Genomic DNA, 18,559 nt, shown 5'->3' with positions numbered 1-18,559 from the left:
AAATCAAAATAATTAATTCTTTTTAATCATTAGATTTTAAAAAGCCTAACAAAATGTTCATAAAAATACTTATTTTGTATAATATGTAAGTAGTAAGTACCTATAATATTTGGTGAAGTATATGTAGGTACTCAAATACTCAATGTTAAATTGTTGAAAAATAAATAATATTTTTAACAATAACGAATAGACTATAGTTATATTTTAAAATATACAATTAAAAAAACAATATACAATATTTATAAATAGTAGGTACCTATTTCTGGTTCTAATGGTTCTATATGATTTGTCGAAATTTTTCCTATTCACGTAGTGATAGAACATTTCCAACGTATATCGTTCAAATTGTCTCTTAATATTGTGTATTCAAAACCATCTTTTATAAGTTTTAGTCTTAATTTAGTAGACTTTGTTGTTGCTATCGTGAAGATGTGACAGTCGTCGTCTTTAGTGTAATGCATTTCAACAATAAAAGCAAACGATAATTTGATTAACTTCGATATTGCGCCTGGTAAATATATATATTTAGAATGTTTAATCAAAATCAAATAATATTTAAACATTTTTAATACAATTGATCATTCACGACTTCAAACTTTTTTTTATGTATGTAGACGATTTTGAAATAAATAACCCTTTAGGATCAAAATCTATGAAACAAATTTTTGTGTTGATGTAATGCACGACATATTTGAGGACATCAGTCAGACCGTGGTCATTACAATATGTCACATACCTAATTAATTATTACACAGACATTAAAAATATTAACTTTACATACCTACACTGAATTTTCGAAAACAACATTTCAACTATGGTGAATTAGAACTACAAAATTGTTCACCTCTTATAGAGAAACATCATCTATCTAAATTCTAGTTAAAAATGTCAGCAAGGCAAATGATGTATTTTATTCATTTTTTCCCACTCATGATAACATTAATATTTAATACCAGATGATAATAAAATTGGGATTTTTTTTTAAACTTTTTGAAAATTATTGAAATTTTATTGAGTCATAAATTGACACAAAAAAGCTCTGTTCCTCATTTAAAATTTTTAATAAATAAACATAATTCTAATTATATTTTATATTTCAATGACAACTTAAAGCCAAAACATCATATTTTAACCCACTATCTATCTATACTGAAGTCTAGACCTCCTAGACACATTTGGTATTTTCGATATGAGGTCAAACATAAAAAACTAAAAATGTATGCAAGGGGAACTTTGAGGACAAATATTTGTCTTACTTTAGCAATAAAAATACTCATTTAAATTTGCACATTTTTTTATTAAATCAACAAAATAACAAAGATTTTATTGTCTTTAATAAACATAAAATTTATTCTGATCTTGAATTTTTATCTAATATCTTAAATATACCGTTCACAAATATTACTAGTTTCTCAAAAATTAACTTTAAAGGAACAAATTATAAAATAGGGAGTTATGTTACTTGTTTTAAACATAACTTATGTCTGTATAAAATACTTGAAATTGTTATAGTACAAAAAAGTGCTATATCTTTTATTGTTGATCAAATTCAATTGTATTCTTTTAGTTCATATATTAGAACGTATGAAGTTAGCAAAAACCAAAATAAACTATCAAAGAGCTTAATAAGTATTGAGGAATTTAGTGGTCCACTAATGCCAATAGATATTAATCAAGTTACTAATGGAAAATTAATGATTAGATTAAAAGATTATTTTAAAAAAATCTTATTTATGTTTTATTATTATTATTATTATTATTTATAAGTTAAGATTAAGTTTTTATAAGTTAGGTTTTTTTTTATTTAAATTTTCAACCCATAGAGGGTTAATTAATAAGTACTATGAGGTTAAAAAAAATTAATACTTAAATTAATTGCAATATAGGTTATATTTTGTATTACAAATACAAAATATGAATGAAGCACATGATATTATTGGCAAGTTAATGGCTAAGGTGGTAAATTAAGGATATGACAGTTATTTAGATACTGATATTACAGAGTTAACTGAATTGCAAAAGGTAACAGATTATTGATAATAACCAACCAAATGTAACAAGATTTGATGATTCTTCTGATTCTTCAACTTACAATAATATGTCAAATGAAGAATTTGCTTTATCAGAAATAGAAAAAAATAAAATAAAATCTCTTCTTGATAGATGAAATATGAGATATTTATTTCTTATATAGATATTTATTTAATGTTTTCCTGGCCTATAAAATTTAATTTTATAAGTTTTTTTTTTTAAATTAAGAAATCTAAATTAAATGGTTTTATCTTTGAATAACTAAATAAAAATAATTGCTGTATTTGTGGTTCGGTAACCTATTTTAATATTTTCTTATAATAAAAAAATTTTTTAATACCAATATGTAATTGTGACATTTCAAACAAAATCATTTGATATTTAATAAAAAAAACCTTCTAATTATTTATTAATTATTTATATAGTTACTTATTTAAGCAGTTTAAATTATATTATTATTTGTGATTTTAAATATGAAAATTAAATTTTAAAATTTCCATCATTGCAATATATTTTCAGCTGAATGTGTTGACATTGAAGCATCACAGTATATAACCACAGACCAAATATTCAATCTTCTAAGACGCTATCCTATGGGTATTCGTATCAAGTAAGCATAGATACTATAAAGATTGGCAGTAGTCCAAGTACAACAACAATTCTAGTGAATCGCCTATACTCTGCACAATTTCATCGAATTCATTACCAGCACCAGTACCATTAAAACAAGTTTTCTCTGGATGAAGTCTTAACCAAAACTACACAAGGTGCTTTGATAGCGAAGTATTATAAATGCCATAATAGTTTAAATAAAAGTCATAGAAATCTTTTGTTGGATGTAATTACTGCTAGCCTTCTTGAAAAAAAATCGTCCAATGTCTGTGGTATTAGCAAACAACATTACAACATTACTTTGCAACTATAGGTAGGTTCCTAATAATTTATTATAACTTAATAACTATAAAAATATATTTTTGTGGAATTATGTTTTATTTTATTTATAATTTAATATTAATTTAATCTACAATTACATATAATATATCATAATCAAAATTAACAAAGCCCATAGTATTAAATAAAATGTTAATAATTGACAACCAGCTACTAGACTACACTTGGTGCCTATGTAAAAGTAAAAACTAAAAGTCAATTGAACAATTAAAAGAAATATATTTTAAATAAATAATATATAAAATCCCAGCACTACATTAATGATTATGCCGTTATAAATAAATAATTTAACGACTTACACACGCAAAGTTAATTCGAGATTACTTAATTTTACCAATTTCAAACAAAACACACATGCATTATAGTTTGCCATATAGTCGTCAAAACTAAAAAATGGAAGTTATCTATCCAACAGGGAAAGATAACTGATCCTCGTCTTAGTCTAGCCCATAAATCATAAATAAAAATAAGTTTTGCTAGTTTTGGTCAAGTTCCAAGTTTAGTGTTATCGAACTTGCTTTTTTCCTACTTACTAGTGTATACAAATGTACATAAACTAGGTATACACAGAATAAATAATTAATAATTAATGTGTACCACATTATAACAGAATAATTAACTGATAAATGATAATCCATACTATGGATTCCATAGCATAAATATGTAACGAATAACTTCGTGCGTAAGCACATCGAGCACTTAATAATAAAGAGACCCGTCGCTAAAACCGGCAACAATTCTTCTTTGTATGGATACCATGGCTCTATCCATAGTATATGAACTAAGATTTTGGATAATTCAGTCCGGGAGGACGTAGATTTAACCGATTAACCTTGCGTCATCAGCGAAAGAAAATAGCCAATGTTCATGCGATGAGCGTGGTGGAAGCAGAACACAAGGTTTTATGACTAACGACAAAAAGAAGACGGTCGCGTTATTCGTCGACGACGTCTTTACGGTAGTCCAAAAAATGTTTATCAACTCGTAAAACGAATGAGTAATTGCAAACACAAACACAAAATACAAATTACCGAACGCGAGTTCGAAAACACGGTTGGAGATAACAGGTAATCAACGGGAAGGCGTCGGCGACGCGTCGGATCGATCGAAGCGTACAGTGTGGGCAACGTTGCGACTGCTAACCGGCGACCGATAGTGATTTTGGCAGTCGGACGCCTGCGAATCGTACAATTTAGTAGCAGTGATAAACGCTGTATCACCGGTGACTTTTAAAAAGTAAAATAAGTAAATAACTATCAAATTCTAAATAGTCTTATTAGGTAACAGTTGTTGTTTTAATTTTAATACAAACTTCACTAACACTGTCGACTGATATTATGAGTTCGTCAAGCGAAGAAGATTCACCTTCAAAACCTTCTGGATCATCAGGATCAAATAAAACTAAACGCTGGTTAGCAAAACAAAATCCTCCTTCATCTAAATCATATGCATATTGCTGTCCATACACTTTACCTTTACGTAAGACTGGACATTTAAAGTACATGAATCGACTTTGGACCCTAGGTGATATTGTATCTTTATGTAAATCAGAATCGCCTAAAATCTTTTATGCACAAATTATTGAGCTATATGAAAATGATTTTTGTGAAAAACTAGCATCAATCTTCTGGTTGGCACCTAAAGCTTACCTTGGAGCCACCGATGAATCAAAAAAGCATCATGACAAATTCATACCTACTGAATTTGAACATAGTTCTGTCATTGATAGATTAGTACCGATACATTGCTTAACATTTGTTATGAATGTTCCAAACTTATTTGATTATAAAATACAGATTAGTGCTAATAACTTGGTCAATTCATACAAAGCACCACATGCTGAAAGATATGCTAAATCCTCTTCAGAATCTGATGAAGACAAAGGAACAGGACCTAAATGTAAAATCGCACGGCTACTTAACAAGTGAATAAAATAAATATTAATTGTTTACAATATATTATTATATATCATTTTTAAATGTATTTATTTTTAATGTTTGTAAATAATATTATAGAATAAAATGTTTTATGCCTCTATTCTCTAATATTAACAAAACTAAAGGTACCCTTTTCTAGGTACTATTCCATTGTGTTATAAAAGCGTTTTTGTTTCAAATTTAATTCGACACTATCATTGTATACTTACATTTCCACATAATGTATTTTAATTTAAAACCTATTTTTTTTTTTACCTTTATGTATTTAGAAAATGTTTTCTCAGTTAGATTCAATATTCATGTATACATATATAAAATAAAATAAAATAAATAAATAAAAATAAATGTGTAATATTATTGTTTATACCTTTGTGGTCTGCTTTATAGAAATATAATAATTGTAAATTCTTGTTACATAATGATATATCAGTATCATGTATAGATTTAACTTTCAAATTATTTTGACAAGTATACTTGCTGTACATAAAAAATATAATATTTTCATTTATTTTAACAATAGGTATTTTAAAGAATAATATAATATGTAAGTAATTATAAATACTATATATAGTATGATAATAATACTACTATAATATTAGTGTATGTATAATATTACAATAATAATTAAATATAATAATTCTAATCTGAAACTTGTTGAATAATACAGTATTGAATACATTATATACCTATATATATTATTATTAGATATTAGAAAGTTTCTATTTGATCATGGTAATCTTTTATTACCATTGAATAATCTAATATATTTTCTTAATTTTGGCTGATTAGTAGAACATAATGAATCATCAGTCTTCCTGCAGTTGCTTAAATATTTAAGGTGTGCTGTATTCAGACTTTTCTTTTGCTTTATATTATGTTTTTTAATAATTTATGAATAAACAAATTTAATTATTTATGTACATATGTTTCAAGTATTGAATTATTATTTTATCAATTTGGTAAAAAACATAATATATTATATATTTTAAAATGTGTTTATTATGTTTATTATCTGTATAATACTTAAATACTAGTTGTTTTTAAATACAGTTCGCACCATACTAAAAAAATATATACATTTTAATTTTAGAATTTCCATCAACGGAGATAGTATTGAGAGTTTTAAGATGTTTTAATTTAGAACTACTTTTTTAAAATGCATGTTTATGAGCATTATTTTTTTCAATTATTTTAAGTGAATATTTTTAGATTTTTAAGGACAATAATTTTTGAGACCAATCAAAAATCAAATAACTGGTTCTTGTTTAACCAACCATTTATTTAAACATTCTTAGTGTTTAATAGTTTTTCAGATGATCATAATTTGGCTGTACTCTAATTGTCACCTTTTTTATATTTTCCGGTCAATATTGTGATGAAAAACAAAAAAGTAATAAGACCATCTAAAATAGAAAATTCAAATGCTTTTACAGTGAATATTCCTGTAAATATTAAACATTAATTTTTGCAAATATATTCCTTAATAATTTATAATTATATTAATATTTTGTAGAATGCCATTGTTTCAATTCCAAGAAATATTGTATCTTTAATTAATGATGTTTTTTTTTGCAAATCATCATTGTTGATTCTGTAAAACTCATAAAAAAAAATGTCATCAACAATCTATAGAAAATGATAGCAACTTAAGAGATCCTGTTGATTATTTAGCTGATATTTTAAGTAAAGATTGTATCTATTACTATTAATAAAAAAATCATCTAATTATGGGCAATTAGACAGTAGAAGTAGTCTAAAATTAATTACAGGTTCTAGTTTATAATGAGATGGATATCTCAAAATATCAGTTTCTGAAAGGTTAAGGTTTACAAAATATCATGGATTGATTATATGAGATTTGGTTCCAAAAGAATCTCAATTTTGGAATTCATGAGTTAATTTAAATTGTATTAACATTATTTTTTGTGAAGGGATGCAAAATCAAGGTGTAACACTATTGCAATCACTTATTTCTGATCACCATGAATTGTGCATACTGTTATTTCAAAACACTTTGAAACTAAAATATTATCATATTATGATACGTTGCCCATAAATTATAAAAAATGCTGGTCCATCTTTTGTTTAGTCTACACGTTTCAAAGCTAATCATATAGAACTAAAATAAACAGCACATTTTATTAGAACTAGAAAAAATATTACCTTAACATTAGCACATAAATAGCAACTAAAATTTGCTTAATTACTTTTTAAAATTATATATACAACAGACATAGGACCAGTTTTAAAAATATTACTGATTTTGTTGCCATGTTTCAGTTTAATAAAATCCATCCTTAAAAATGTTACGTCGAATGTTCCACATTTTGTATGTAAACCATATAAAACATTAAACAATTGTATTTTTACAAACATTACCAGGAATTTAATATATCCGTAATATCAAATCTTGTAATTCTTGTATGCGTTGTACTAAGCAATGTAGAAAATATGTATCCAACTCATCATAATCATATATCTAATGGTTTAACATTTATTAGATTGAAATTATGAAAATTATAGACATTATGATCCTAATATTTTTTTTCAATTATTATCTTTAAAATTTTATAGTTACTATTATTTTTTTTTTTAATCACATTTATTTATTAGTTATATTAATTATTTTTATAGAACTACATTTTTATACAATTTATATCTTTAACCGTATAGTTGTAAATTGTAATTTATGGTCACTAGACATCCAAACATTCTAAACACAGATAGAGATAATAATTTTAATAATTTATTCATGAAGATTAGAGATAAAGAGACCAAACACTGTATACAAAATATAGCCCGACAAAAGTCGCACGGTTTTTTGCCACTAGGAGCGCGTCGTTCGATTAGAGGGCTACGTTTTACCACATATTATATGTATTTTACTATAAATGTACGTTTTTTTTGAATTTGAATGAAATATAAATTATCATTCATTATTTATTACCTGGTTATATTAAAGTATTCTTAAATATACAATTAAAGTTCAAAAGGTGTTCCCTGTAAAAAAAGTTTAAAATTCAAAATATTCTATAATAACTACGAGTTTAATGCAAAATGGTATGTATATAAATAATACATGAACTAAAGTTTTGAAAATTTTCTACTGCACTTGGATTTTTCCTTATTTTTTTGTAGTTTCATTGTAGTTTGTGCGTCTTACAATAAAAAGCATACGCATTGTAATAAAAAAGCGTAATACAATACTTTTTGTCAAATCCAGATTGTGTTCTTCTCAACCAACAAATGGTAAAGATGCTGTGTCCGTCCATAAGTTAGAAGTTATAAAAAAAACTGTGTCTACATTTAATTCTTCAGAAATTAAAGTCTGTAATGTAATTTTTTCTAGTGTTAAAATGAGAACAAAAAGACAATCTGATGGACGAATCAAATATCCTTTGGAACACATGTCAATAAGTTGGTCTCTAGATGAAATAAGTTCATTTTTTTTAAAGTTAAAAGACATCTTTGGCACTTGGTAAATCTGGTTGATTTTCGAGCAATATATCCAGCTAAGTAAGATAAAATTAAACTTGAAGTATCAGGCAAACTATAATCATGATCATGAATATATGATGCAAATTCAAATTTTCAGAATGTCCTTTGTCTAAAATTTGATCTAGTTCATGGTTTATTCTTTGGGCTCATCCACTAGTGTTGGTTATGTCTTTAATATTCAAAAGAGTATTTATCATATCTCCACCGGAAAAATTGGAACCCTTTGGAGGCTTTACAAGTCAATATGTGCTTAGTAACCTGAACATTTGAATAAAAAGAATGGCATCCAGATAATTATTTGAACCACGAGTTGAACGCATCATTTCGAAAAATCTCCAAAAGTAATTTTTATTTTTAAATATATAATTTATCATATTGTTGATGAATATGGTAGGTTCAATTACCTCTAAACTATCCTGGTTTAAGCGTGATGTCATTAGAAAATAATAATCACATTCAGCACAGAAAAAGGATAAAAGTTCTAAAGTAGCTTTTAAAGTTACTTTTTAGCCATAACACGTATTATCAGTTATGAAATCATAACCTAAACTTTTGGCTCTTGACTCCCAATCAATTAAATATACGAGAAATTCTTTGATACACTATAACAAAAACAAAAAAAAAAGTTGTATGTAATATATAGTGCTCAACTTATCTTAAAAGTTTGCATACAATTTTTTTTATAGGTAATTAAAATTCTAACACTTTCTTCTAGTGAATTTATTCTAAAGGCTCCATTTTGTGTTTGAGAGTTTATTGTTTTTATTAATGTTGTGTACTTTTTTTATAAGACTAATACTATTTTCACATCTCTCTAATTTTGTATTGTTGGATTTATACAACTCCATCGCTATAAAAGTATCTTCACTAAAGAACTGTTCATAAAAACAACATTTTTAATAAATAAAAATAACTTTATTATAATTATTAAATGTTTTGTATGAAAATATGTATGTCATAAATTACTCTAAATGCACGTCCAACATTCATTTTTTGGTAAAATTTTGGATGCACATCTTCTGTTTGTAACTTTGAAATTTTCAAAGAGTATTTTTGCAATTTCTCTTCATCTACGACAGAATCCCAATGTTTTATTTGTATTCCTCCTTTAGGTGTCTAATTGGGTTCATAAACAAATCAATAAAAAAATATTTTCTTAAAGTAGGTATATTATATAATATGTTTCTATTATATAAATAGTAATTTCTTATGTAAAAAATAGATTATATTTAGCCATGTTTCGTTTTGCTTAATCAAGGAATTTCTTAAATTTTTTATCAGGTGTGGGAAATCTGACATAAACCATAGTCTTCTATTATTATCAAAAATATGTTCACAGCTCACAACATTTTCACTTATTCCAAATTTATTCCACATTCCTCTATTCCAAGCAGCTCCATCAGTAGTTACCACATCCGCAAAAAAACCTGATTTTTCAATTAATATAATTGCTTCTATAACTATTTGACGAAGCACTGCACTATTTGCTGCTCCTCTACTAAGGAAACATGCAACTGCTTGGACCCACTGTCCTCTAAATGGCTGAAACATTAATACCTAACCCTGGTCTCTTCCTTTTTTTTTGTTTTTGGTCAAGTGGAGTATATTTTCCCAAATTTGTAAATTCATTTACTTTTAAAGTTTCCTTATCAAATACTAATTGTTCTGAAACTTTCATTTCATCCAACAATAGAGTACCTTTTTATAAATTAAATAAAAATTAATTGTATTTTTTTCAATAAATAAACAATAAAAAAATTTTACCTCTTCTTTTATTTATATTTATATGTTTTGATTTCTCATTTAATCATGTTAAAGTACTGGGCTGAAAACCATAAACGTCTTTAGTGTGTTTTAAGTACTTTCTAATTGTTTCTACAGAGGGAAGTGCCAGGATATTATGTATTCTGCTTTTTATTCTTATAAGCATACACTCATATATCCATTTAAGTGTATAATGACGGCCATTAGAACTTTCTACTTTTGAAGCGTCAAAACATGTTTTTACTGCTTCCTGCTGATTTTTTGGCAGTTTTTGGATTGTCTTAATTAGTACTTCCTCATTTGTAGAAGTACACAATTCTTTTATCTTATTCATTTTTCTTCTTAACTCAATAACCTATTGTGACATGAATGTAATATATTTGATTAAAAATTGTGTTGATGGCTGTGGTAGATGCCAATTTAAATTTTATTTCAATTGATGTTGATGCCTATGGAAAGGAAGCTGATCCAAGTGTGTTCGGGAAAGTGTATTTGGACAAAAATTGTATTCAAATTTACTTCAAATTCCTAAACACAGAGCATTGCCATCTTCCGAAAATAATATATAACCTTTTGTATTCGTTGCTGATGAAGCTTTTGGCCTTCATACAAACGTAATGCGACCTTTTCCAGGTCGTGGTCTCAATGACACTAGACATATATTTAATTACCGATTATCTAGAGCAAGAAGAACAGTTGAATGTGCGTTTGGGGTACTTGCAAATAAATGGCGAGTATTACATACTGCCATTTTGGTTGAACCAGAATTTTGTGACGATATTGTGAAGGCATGCTGCATTCTCCATAATTTCGTAAGAAAAAGAGATGGATGTAATTATGAAGAGATTGAAGAGAATTTCAATGTTCAATTAAATAATTTGCAGCTTCATGGAAGAAATGTTACTTCTGGAGCCATAGAAACAAGGGATAATTATGCTGACTATTTTGATACTGAAGGGGCGGTACCATTTCAATATAAATAATTTTAATGAAATATTTTTATTTATATTACACTAAATTTAATCTGATTTATTTTATAATTATTATAAATTGTAGTATTATATTCATATAATTTAGTATTTACCTTTTTCTTCTTTTTCTTTGTCATCGAGGTTCAACCATTCGGGGTACTCTGCCACTTTGCGCCAACACGATCTTTTGAAATCCCTATCTTTGTACAAAGGAGAACTCATGTCACTAAGGCATAGGAAGTTTTGAACTTCAAAAATTAATTTTTCCGTATCAAACATAATTTATTGATAATTTTAAAAAAAAATAACAAAAATATCGTGTTAATTTGAATTATTTGTTTTTATTTAAAACGTGTATCAACTTATTATACTACCTAATGGGTAATAATATACATCTATAATATATAAATGTATATTACAAATATATTTTATAAGTTTTTAATCATTTAAATTTAAAAATGTTTATTAATTATTCATAAATTTTTCAATTTCGGTCACCGATAATCCGTGCAAGTGTGATCGAACAAACTGAATTGCATCTGTTGTACTTTACATCCCGAAACGCATCCGGACGGTTGGGCTGCAACACGTTGCGGTCGCTTCCAGACGGTTTTTAATCGGTTCCGCAAATCGGTCTAGTCTGGCCCTGATAACGCGTTTTATATTTAAACCTATTTTATTTTGGATGTTGCGGATCAATTACCAATCGGCTCCTGTTAGTCGGCAACCGACAAAACGCATAGTGTGATCCCAGCCTAAATGACATTTTCGGAATTCCAGGAACGAACAAATAAAAATCACAAACGATTTCTACAGTGTGCTATTAAAATAGAGCTTACAACCAGGGCCTGATTTAGGCATTTTATGGTCTTAGGCAAAATAAAAAATGTGGCCTCTTATTGTCAACAGTAGCATATATAGCCATAGCAGTGGCGTAAAGGGGCCCGCAGACCCTGTATTGCGGTAGGGGTTATTGGGCCCTTGGGTAAAGTAAATTTAATTCCCGTGAAAAAAAATTGAATAATTGCTTTTTTCAAATTAAATTAGTGTTAATCTATGCGCAGTTTAGATATAAACATGTTAGTTGACAAATTTGCCGAAAAAATGTTAGAATATCGTAGAAATTTAAATAAAATAACTTTGTAAAATTTAGTTATTTATACATTAAGTAAAAATTGTGTAATATTAAATAAATAAATATATATATATATATATATATATATATGTATGTATTCAACTCATAGTCTTCATAATACATAATGTAATATTAGGAGTATATTTTAAGTTATAATCGATAAATTGTTTCCAACATCACTCGGCACACGCTATGCCGTAATGGTTTGTTTTACATAAAAAATTAGATCAAATATTACTCATGTTATTCGACCTATTTACCTATTATTACACAGTTAGGTATATGTTATTAAATTTGTTCTATTTCTATTTTGTACAATTGCAAACATACCATTAATGTACCGATTTTAACGTCTTTTATTTATGGTTCAACGTATCCCTACTATATTATTGTATATTTACGTATACAATGTTTAATTATTAGTTAATAGAACACAAATATATTTTTTAATAACAACCATCATTAAATTCGATTATTATTCGCAAAAATGTCCAAAGTATTCTCAATTAATTTTTTACAGTAATAAAAATCAAATTATTATTTTTAAAGATTCTTATTTAATTTAAAATTATCCTAATAACAAAAATTGCTGTACAATGTATATGTATTACAGTATTTTTAGTAGCACCGTCATGGGGTGGATAAATCGTATTATTGTCCACAAAACAAAGAACCGCCATCGCTGTAATAATATTATTTTAAAATATTTGGTACAATTCATATTATTATTATTATTATTATTCTGCGACACAAAACCCACAAGAAGCGATGCCATTGTTCAGCAAAAGGTGATGATTCGCGGTCGCTTGGAATTGTATTCATGTAACATAATATTATTATTGTTGAACGATGAAAATGCGACGTTGTGTAAGAACGTTGGGGTGTTAACAAAAAAAAATTATTCAAAAATATTTTTCGGTAGAAAATTAGAATGTCATGACTATATTATTGTTACTCAAGTAAAAAGAGTTATGTAATATGCACACATCAATTGATGCACAACGCTGTGAAAGCACCACATACTCGTATAAAGAACGTATGGTTAATGATTCAGGGATAAGGAAATACAATGCAACTTGGTGCGCAGTTATTACCGCGAACCGATTTTTAAAATAAACGTAATCTTACAAGTTTCAACCTTTAATTTTTTAATTATAATTAAGTTATTAATGTAATAATTAAATAATAATATAGTAATATTATTAAATGATTTATATATTAATAAGATGCATTAATTTAAAACAGTAAAAACGTGTTAAATCATAGTCAATACTTGTTAGTTATTATTTTGTGCACCACCTATTTTTAACACTACAAGCCGCCACTGGAAACCCGGCAACGCTTCTACTAGATACATCGTCAGAAAATGAGAAAACTTTGTATGGTGCTCTTGCACTCATGAAAGAGTTGTTATTAAAGAGCAGTGGCATATTTAGGATTTTGTCTAGGGAGGGATATACATTGGCAAACATATAATTTCCTCTACCGTGGGGGTGAGTACACTTACTATTACTATTGTTTTTCAAAAATGTTGAAAATTTATATACTTATTATCAATAAGTACCTACACATAAATATATAAGACTGTATTTTTTTGTTTTGAAGATTTATTATTCATTGTCATTTTTTTATAAAATGGAGTAAACCATAAGAATACAATAGTAGTGCTTATTGATAAATATACAAATATATCTGTATAGGACGAAAAATCAAAACAGTAAAAAATAATGCACCAGCCAAGTTCTCCGAACTTAAAGATCTCAGGGTCTCAATACAGGTACTAAGGAAAGGCTATTTTTTGGTACTTGGCCGGGAGCCTGGACCCTGGGAAGGTAAAGACTAATGACAGCTAGGCGGCTGCTTAGTTTACCTAGGTGGAAGTTCGGCACTAGCACTAACGTGAGTGTTCGATTATAATGAATAGTGAATTATTATGCCTGATTAAAAATGAACTAATGCAATAAAAAATATTATAAAAATAAGTAATAACTCGTATTTAGTGTTTAAGTTTGTTTATTATTTGTATACCATTTAATTATTAATACTTATTGTTTAAAATGCCTATTTCTATATATATATATGTACCTTGCAATAAGTTTTGAAATAGCAGCCAAACGCTTATTAATTATTATTAAAAGCATGATAATAGCCGGATTATTATTGACAATAATGACGATTGACGGAATTTTACGATTTACAATACGAATTGTTTTCAATCATATACATATTTAGCAGTAAGTCGCGTATTGACTACGGCCATCAACTTTAATATTTCCAAATTCTTTAAATTTCAATATTATAATAAAATGTAGCATTTTCAATAATTGTATTCTGTATTTCTGTAATATATGTACGATATTATTAGACCTATCAAGTAAAAAAAAAGACCAATTGGGGCAAGGGCGTCTCTGGCCCTGTTTTCAGGGGGGGGGGGGCGACTTGTGTGTGGAGGTCGGCCAATATGTAGGACCAGGTGGAGCAAGAACTTTGAAATATTTGGATGATATAAAATTTTGAAGAACTAATCCACGCGGATTATTTGTACGACAACCCCATGACAAGTGTTTAGCATTATAGTCACCTCCAACTATAAACTTGTGATTTAATGTGAGAAAGTAGTCAGTAAGGATTTGGTTTGTTATCTTGTGTTTCGGGGGGGAGTATAAGGCCGCAATAGTGATTAGTATGTTATTTAAATTAATATTTATAGCACAGGATTGCAAATAGGGTTGGCAAAAATTTGGAAGCGATTGGAAAATGATCGATGATTTAATTAGAATGGCAACTCCACCATGCGCAGTGTTGTCAGGATGATTGGTTTTCAATAAATTGTAACCAGGTATATGGATTGAAGAATATTTGGTAAAATGGGTTTCAGTTATAAGAGCTATATCTATTCGTTTAACGTGAAGTACAGTTTCAAGTTCATTAATATGGTTTTTTAAGCCATTAGCATTAAATTGGAGTATTAAAAGAGATTTATTTGTGACGTTACTAGACATTTATATTTTATCAAGTAGTTTCGTGATTACTTTATTGAGTAGAGAGATGAGAGGGTTAATAAGTGATTTGAACTCCTCCAGAAAATTAGTAATTGTGTTACTTAAATCTTGAGTTGGAATAGGAAGTGTATAGTCTGATTGACCAGAAGTGGCTTGAGCATAAGTGGGAGAATGATTTGAGGGTTGGTTTGGATGAGCATTTGTTAAGGGGTGGGTGCCTCTTACATTTGTAGTCTTATTTCTAACATTATCAGATAAAAAGTTACTTTTTGTAGTTTGATTTCTGCCACGCTGAAGATCTCTGTAGACTGAACATCCTTTATAACTTGCTGGGTGATCCCCCGAACAAAGTGCGCATTTTGGTGGATCTGAGCGCAATTTTGGACATGACGAGGATTGATGATGATCATCACATCTGACACAACGTGAGTGATAGCCACTGTATGATTTTGTGTGTCCATACTCCTGGCAGTTAACATATTGACTGATCACTTTAGGTTTGTAAGGCTCTTCAACTATTATTTTGGTATGTAGAAGAGAGGATAGCTGGTAAATATCATTTGAATGAGCAGTTGGTTCCAAATCAACAAAGAACAGCGGGAGTGGACATTTGGTGGTCTTGTGGAGAATGTTTGTAACCTGTCTAACCTCAAAGAGACGAGCTTCAAGCTCAGATTTTATTAAATCAGTAGGTGTAGATTGATGGATATGACGAATGACAACGCGTAAAGGTTTATCTTCCCGTAATTGAAAGGTGTGGTATTCAGCCTTGCTATCTTTTAGATAGCGAACAAGCACTCTATAAGATTCCGGGTTTGAGGTTTGTATTTTTAGACGGTCGCCGGTGGATTTGCAAAAGAAATGGTCAACACCAATTAGCTCTATAAGAGCTGCGCAGAAGTTTGGAAAGTCTAACACACCTTTCATGAATATCGGGGGAGGAGGTTTGATGTGGATATCGTTATTTACATCTTCTGCTTCAGAGGTAGCGTCAACATCGATGTCTGGTGAATCTTTTTCACTTGGATTTGAATTTAAAGCTTCGAAGTGATTTCGTGTTGTAAAAAGTTTTTTGCTCGGCGGAGGGGGGGTTTTCGGATGAGAAACGTCAGAAGAAGAACTAGAAAGAATCCTTTTATTTTTCTGCGAGGAATTCTGCAAAATCCATTCGCCATCTGTAGGGTTGTTCATATTACGACTCTGAGAGCTGTGTTCAGAATTAATTGAGGGACTTTTGTTAGAATTTGTAGGAATTGTTAAACGAGCAGGCTGTATAGTGCTGTTTTTAGTTTTAATTTTATCCGTAATAGTTGATTTGGTTGTTTTTTTTGTACACTATTTATAACTGGAGTAGGCGGCATTACTTACGTGAGTAAGGTCACGGACCGCTGGACGACGGACGCGAAACCGCGATAACGCGGGGCGTTATCTGCGGTTTACGCAACGACTGTTAGATATTTCACTAGACACTTATATCATGTAGGTAAAATAAAAATTACATTTAGTAAGCATTACGAAAACAGTACACTTACAGTACAAATTAAGTTACTAACTTGCATAGAGTTTAACGTTAGTAAATTTTTGCTATAAATTTGAACCAAATCGGTTGCACAGAGCGAGAATAACAACGAAATTATAACGGAGTTGGAATAAGACGTGTGCATCGAACGCAGTGATGCTTGGATATGAAAGACAAATATAAATCAAATACTTACATTCATTTTTACTTTCAATCCATTTGGTTTTCCATAGTTCTATTTCTCCTTGAAATTCTAAAATATTAATATCCAAGTATGCATAGTGATTTGTTACAGCCTGAAGAAGTTCGTGTTTTTTGTCATTTGATATGTTTAAAACATTGGATGGTATAAGCAGCATCAATATAAATGTTTTAGTTTTTGTACTAAGAAAACGTGACTGCAAGTCTTCTGAAATGTTTTCAAGTAATGGAATATATAAAACTCGACGATAATATTCTTCTAGTGATTGAGCAGGAGTATTAGATCTTTGTGTTTGGCGTTTGGCAATTCTTGGTAATTTTAAATCAATGTCCAATTTATTCATAACATTCTTACTTTGTTCAAATAATTGTGAAAAGTCCGATTCACAATTAGATCGTTTTCCAGAGAGGGTAAGTATAATACCATCGATTATATCAGATGCTTCTGCAATGTCTCTATCGTAACTTTGCAAAAGTCTACTGGCTGGTAGTGTAACACTTAAAACGTCGGTCAATGCAAATAAGGTAATAATAAAATCACAACAAGTTACAGCCATTAAAAGTGTTTTAGCTTTTGACGAAGAAATATGGTCAGTCCATTCAGATATGTCAGTTAAACTTTCTATAATTTCTGACAAACAAGACTGAAATTCAAAAATGCTAGTATGACGTTCAACCCACCTTGTTTCGCATAAACTAGTTATGGAACGTTTGCATTCTTTAAGATTGTTCTTCAAAATAAAATTTCGCTTTGATGATAATTTAAAGAATGATATTATTTATTTTATAATACCCATTGTATTTCTTACAAGCTGTACGTCTGATGACTTTGAAATTGATAAATTTAATGCGTGGTTAGAACAGGGACTGTGTACAGCATTTATACAATGTTTTTGGACCTGTTGAACAGCACCACGAAGTTGAGAGATCATGACTGAACATCCATCTGTTCCAATACCAACACAGTTTTCAAGATCTAGTGACATGCTTTTTAAAATAGATATTACAATATCTCCTAATTTTTCTCCAGTTAATTTGGATTCGTTTACTTGAAGTTCTTCGTAAACATTTGCATTATCATAAGATTTATCATGACAATTCAAAAATCCGACAAATCGTTCAAAAACTTGATTTTTTTCATCGATATATCTTAAAATTAAGCTCATTTGAGAAATATAAGCTATGTCCGTGGTCTCATCAAATATAATACTGTAATATTGACTTTTTTTACGTCTTTTAAAATAATCGTTAGTATTTCTTCTTTGCAACATTTAATCAATTGATCTTGTGTGGTATGTGAGATATATGTTGCTTTTGAATGGCTGTAAGCAAGTGATTTTTTAAGCAATCATCCCCAGATCCAATACGGAATCTCAAAAGTTCACAAAAGTTGCTTTCGTTAACTACAGAAGATGATATTTTAATTTCATTTAAATTATGTTTATCAGTTAAATTTCCTTGGTCACGGTGTCCTCTAAACGCAATATTTTGGCGGCCCAAAACTATTATAGATTCGACAATTGGCTTTAACCGATTTCGGTTTTCAGTTA

The 18,559-nt window shown here is 28.7% G+C and overlaps 2 protein-coding genes and 1 pseudogene across 2 annotated transcripts; 2 read left to right on the top strand and 1 right to left on the bottom strand.

The window, feature by feature from the left end:
• The first annotated feature begins 1,947 nt into the window (after positions 1-1,947).
• LOC113558257 lies at positions 1,948-2,960 on the top strand (annotated as a pseudogene).
• A 1,359-nt stretch (positions 2,961-4,319) lies between these two features.
• Positions 4,320-4,910, top strand: LOC113558256. The gene has a single exon (XM_026963734.1). It carries the CDS (start codon positions 4,320-4,322, stop codon positions 4,908-4,910), a length of 591 nt encoding a protein of 196 aa, XP_026819535.1.
• An 11,963-nt stretch (positions 4,911-16,873) lies between these two features.
• LOC113558255 (52 kDa repressor of the inhibitor of the protein kinase-like) lies at positions 16,874-18,175 on the bottom strand. Its single transcript, XM_026963733.1, has 2 exons — positions 17,819-18,175; positions 16,874-17,740 (listed from the first exon to the last, which is right to left on the bottom strand). The coding sequence occupies exons 1-2, from the start codon at positions 18,173-18,175 to the stop codon at positions 16,874-16,876; spliced, it is 1,224 nt and encodes a 407-aa protein (XP_026819534.1).
• Between the last annotated feature and the right edge of the window lie 384 nt (positions 18,176-18,559).

This window comes from Rhopalosiphum maidis, chromosome 3, assembly GCF_003676215.2.
Source record: "Rhopalosiphum maidis isolate BTI-1 chromosome 3, ASM367621v3, whole genome shotgun sequence".
In the NCBI taxonomy this organism is placed as follows: domain Eukaryota; kingdom Metazoa; phylum Arthropoda; class Insecta; order Hemiptera; family Aphididae; genus Rhopalosiphum; species Rhopalosiphum maidis.
The sequence above is the reverse complement of the archived record's forward strand: the minus strand, read 5'-3'. Positions and strand labels throughout refer to the sequence as shown.

What these genes read in the sequence shown, in the direction of transcription:
- LOC113558256 (XM_026963734.1), top strand. Translation starts at nt 4,320, where the DNA reads ATGAGTTCGTCAAGCGAAGAAGATTCACCTTCAAAACCTTCTGGATCA.
- LOC113558255 (XM_026963733.1), bottom strand. Translation starts at nt 18,175, where the DNA reads ATGAGCTTAATTTTAAGATATATCGATGAAAAAAATCAAGTTTTTGAA. An exon ending in AGTCATCAGACGTACAGCTT is followed by an intron (nt 17,741 to 17,818) that starts GTAAGAAATACA and finishes TTTATTTTGAAG; the next exon opens with AACAATCTTAAAGAATGCAA.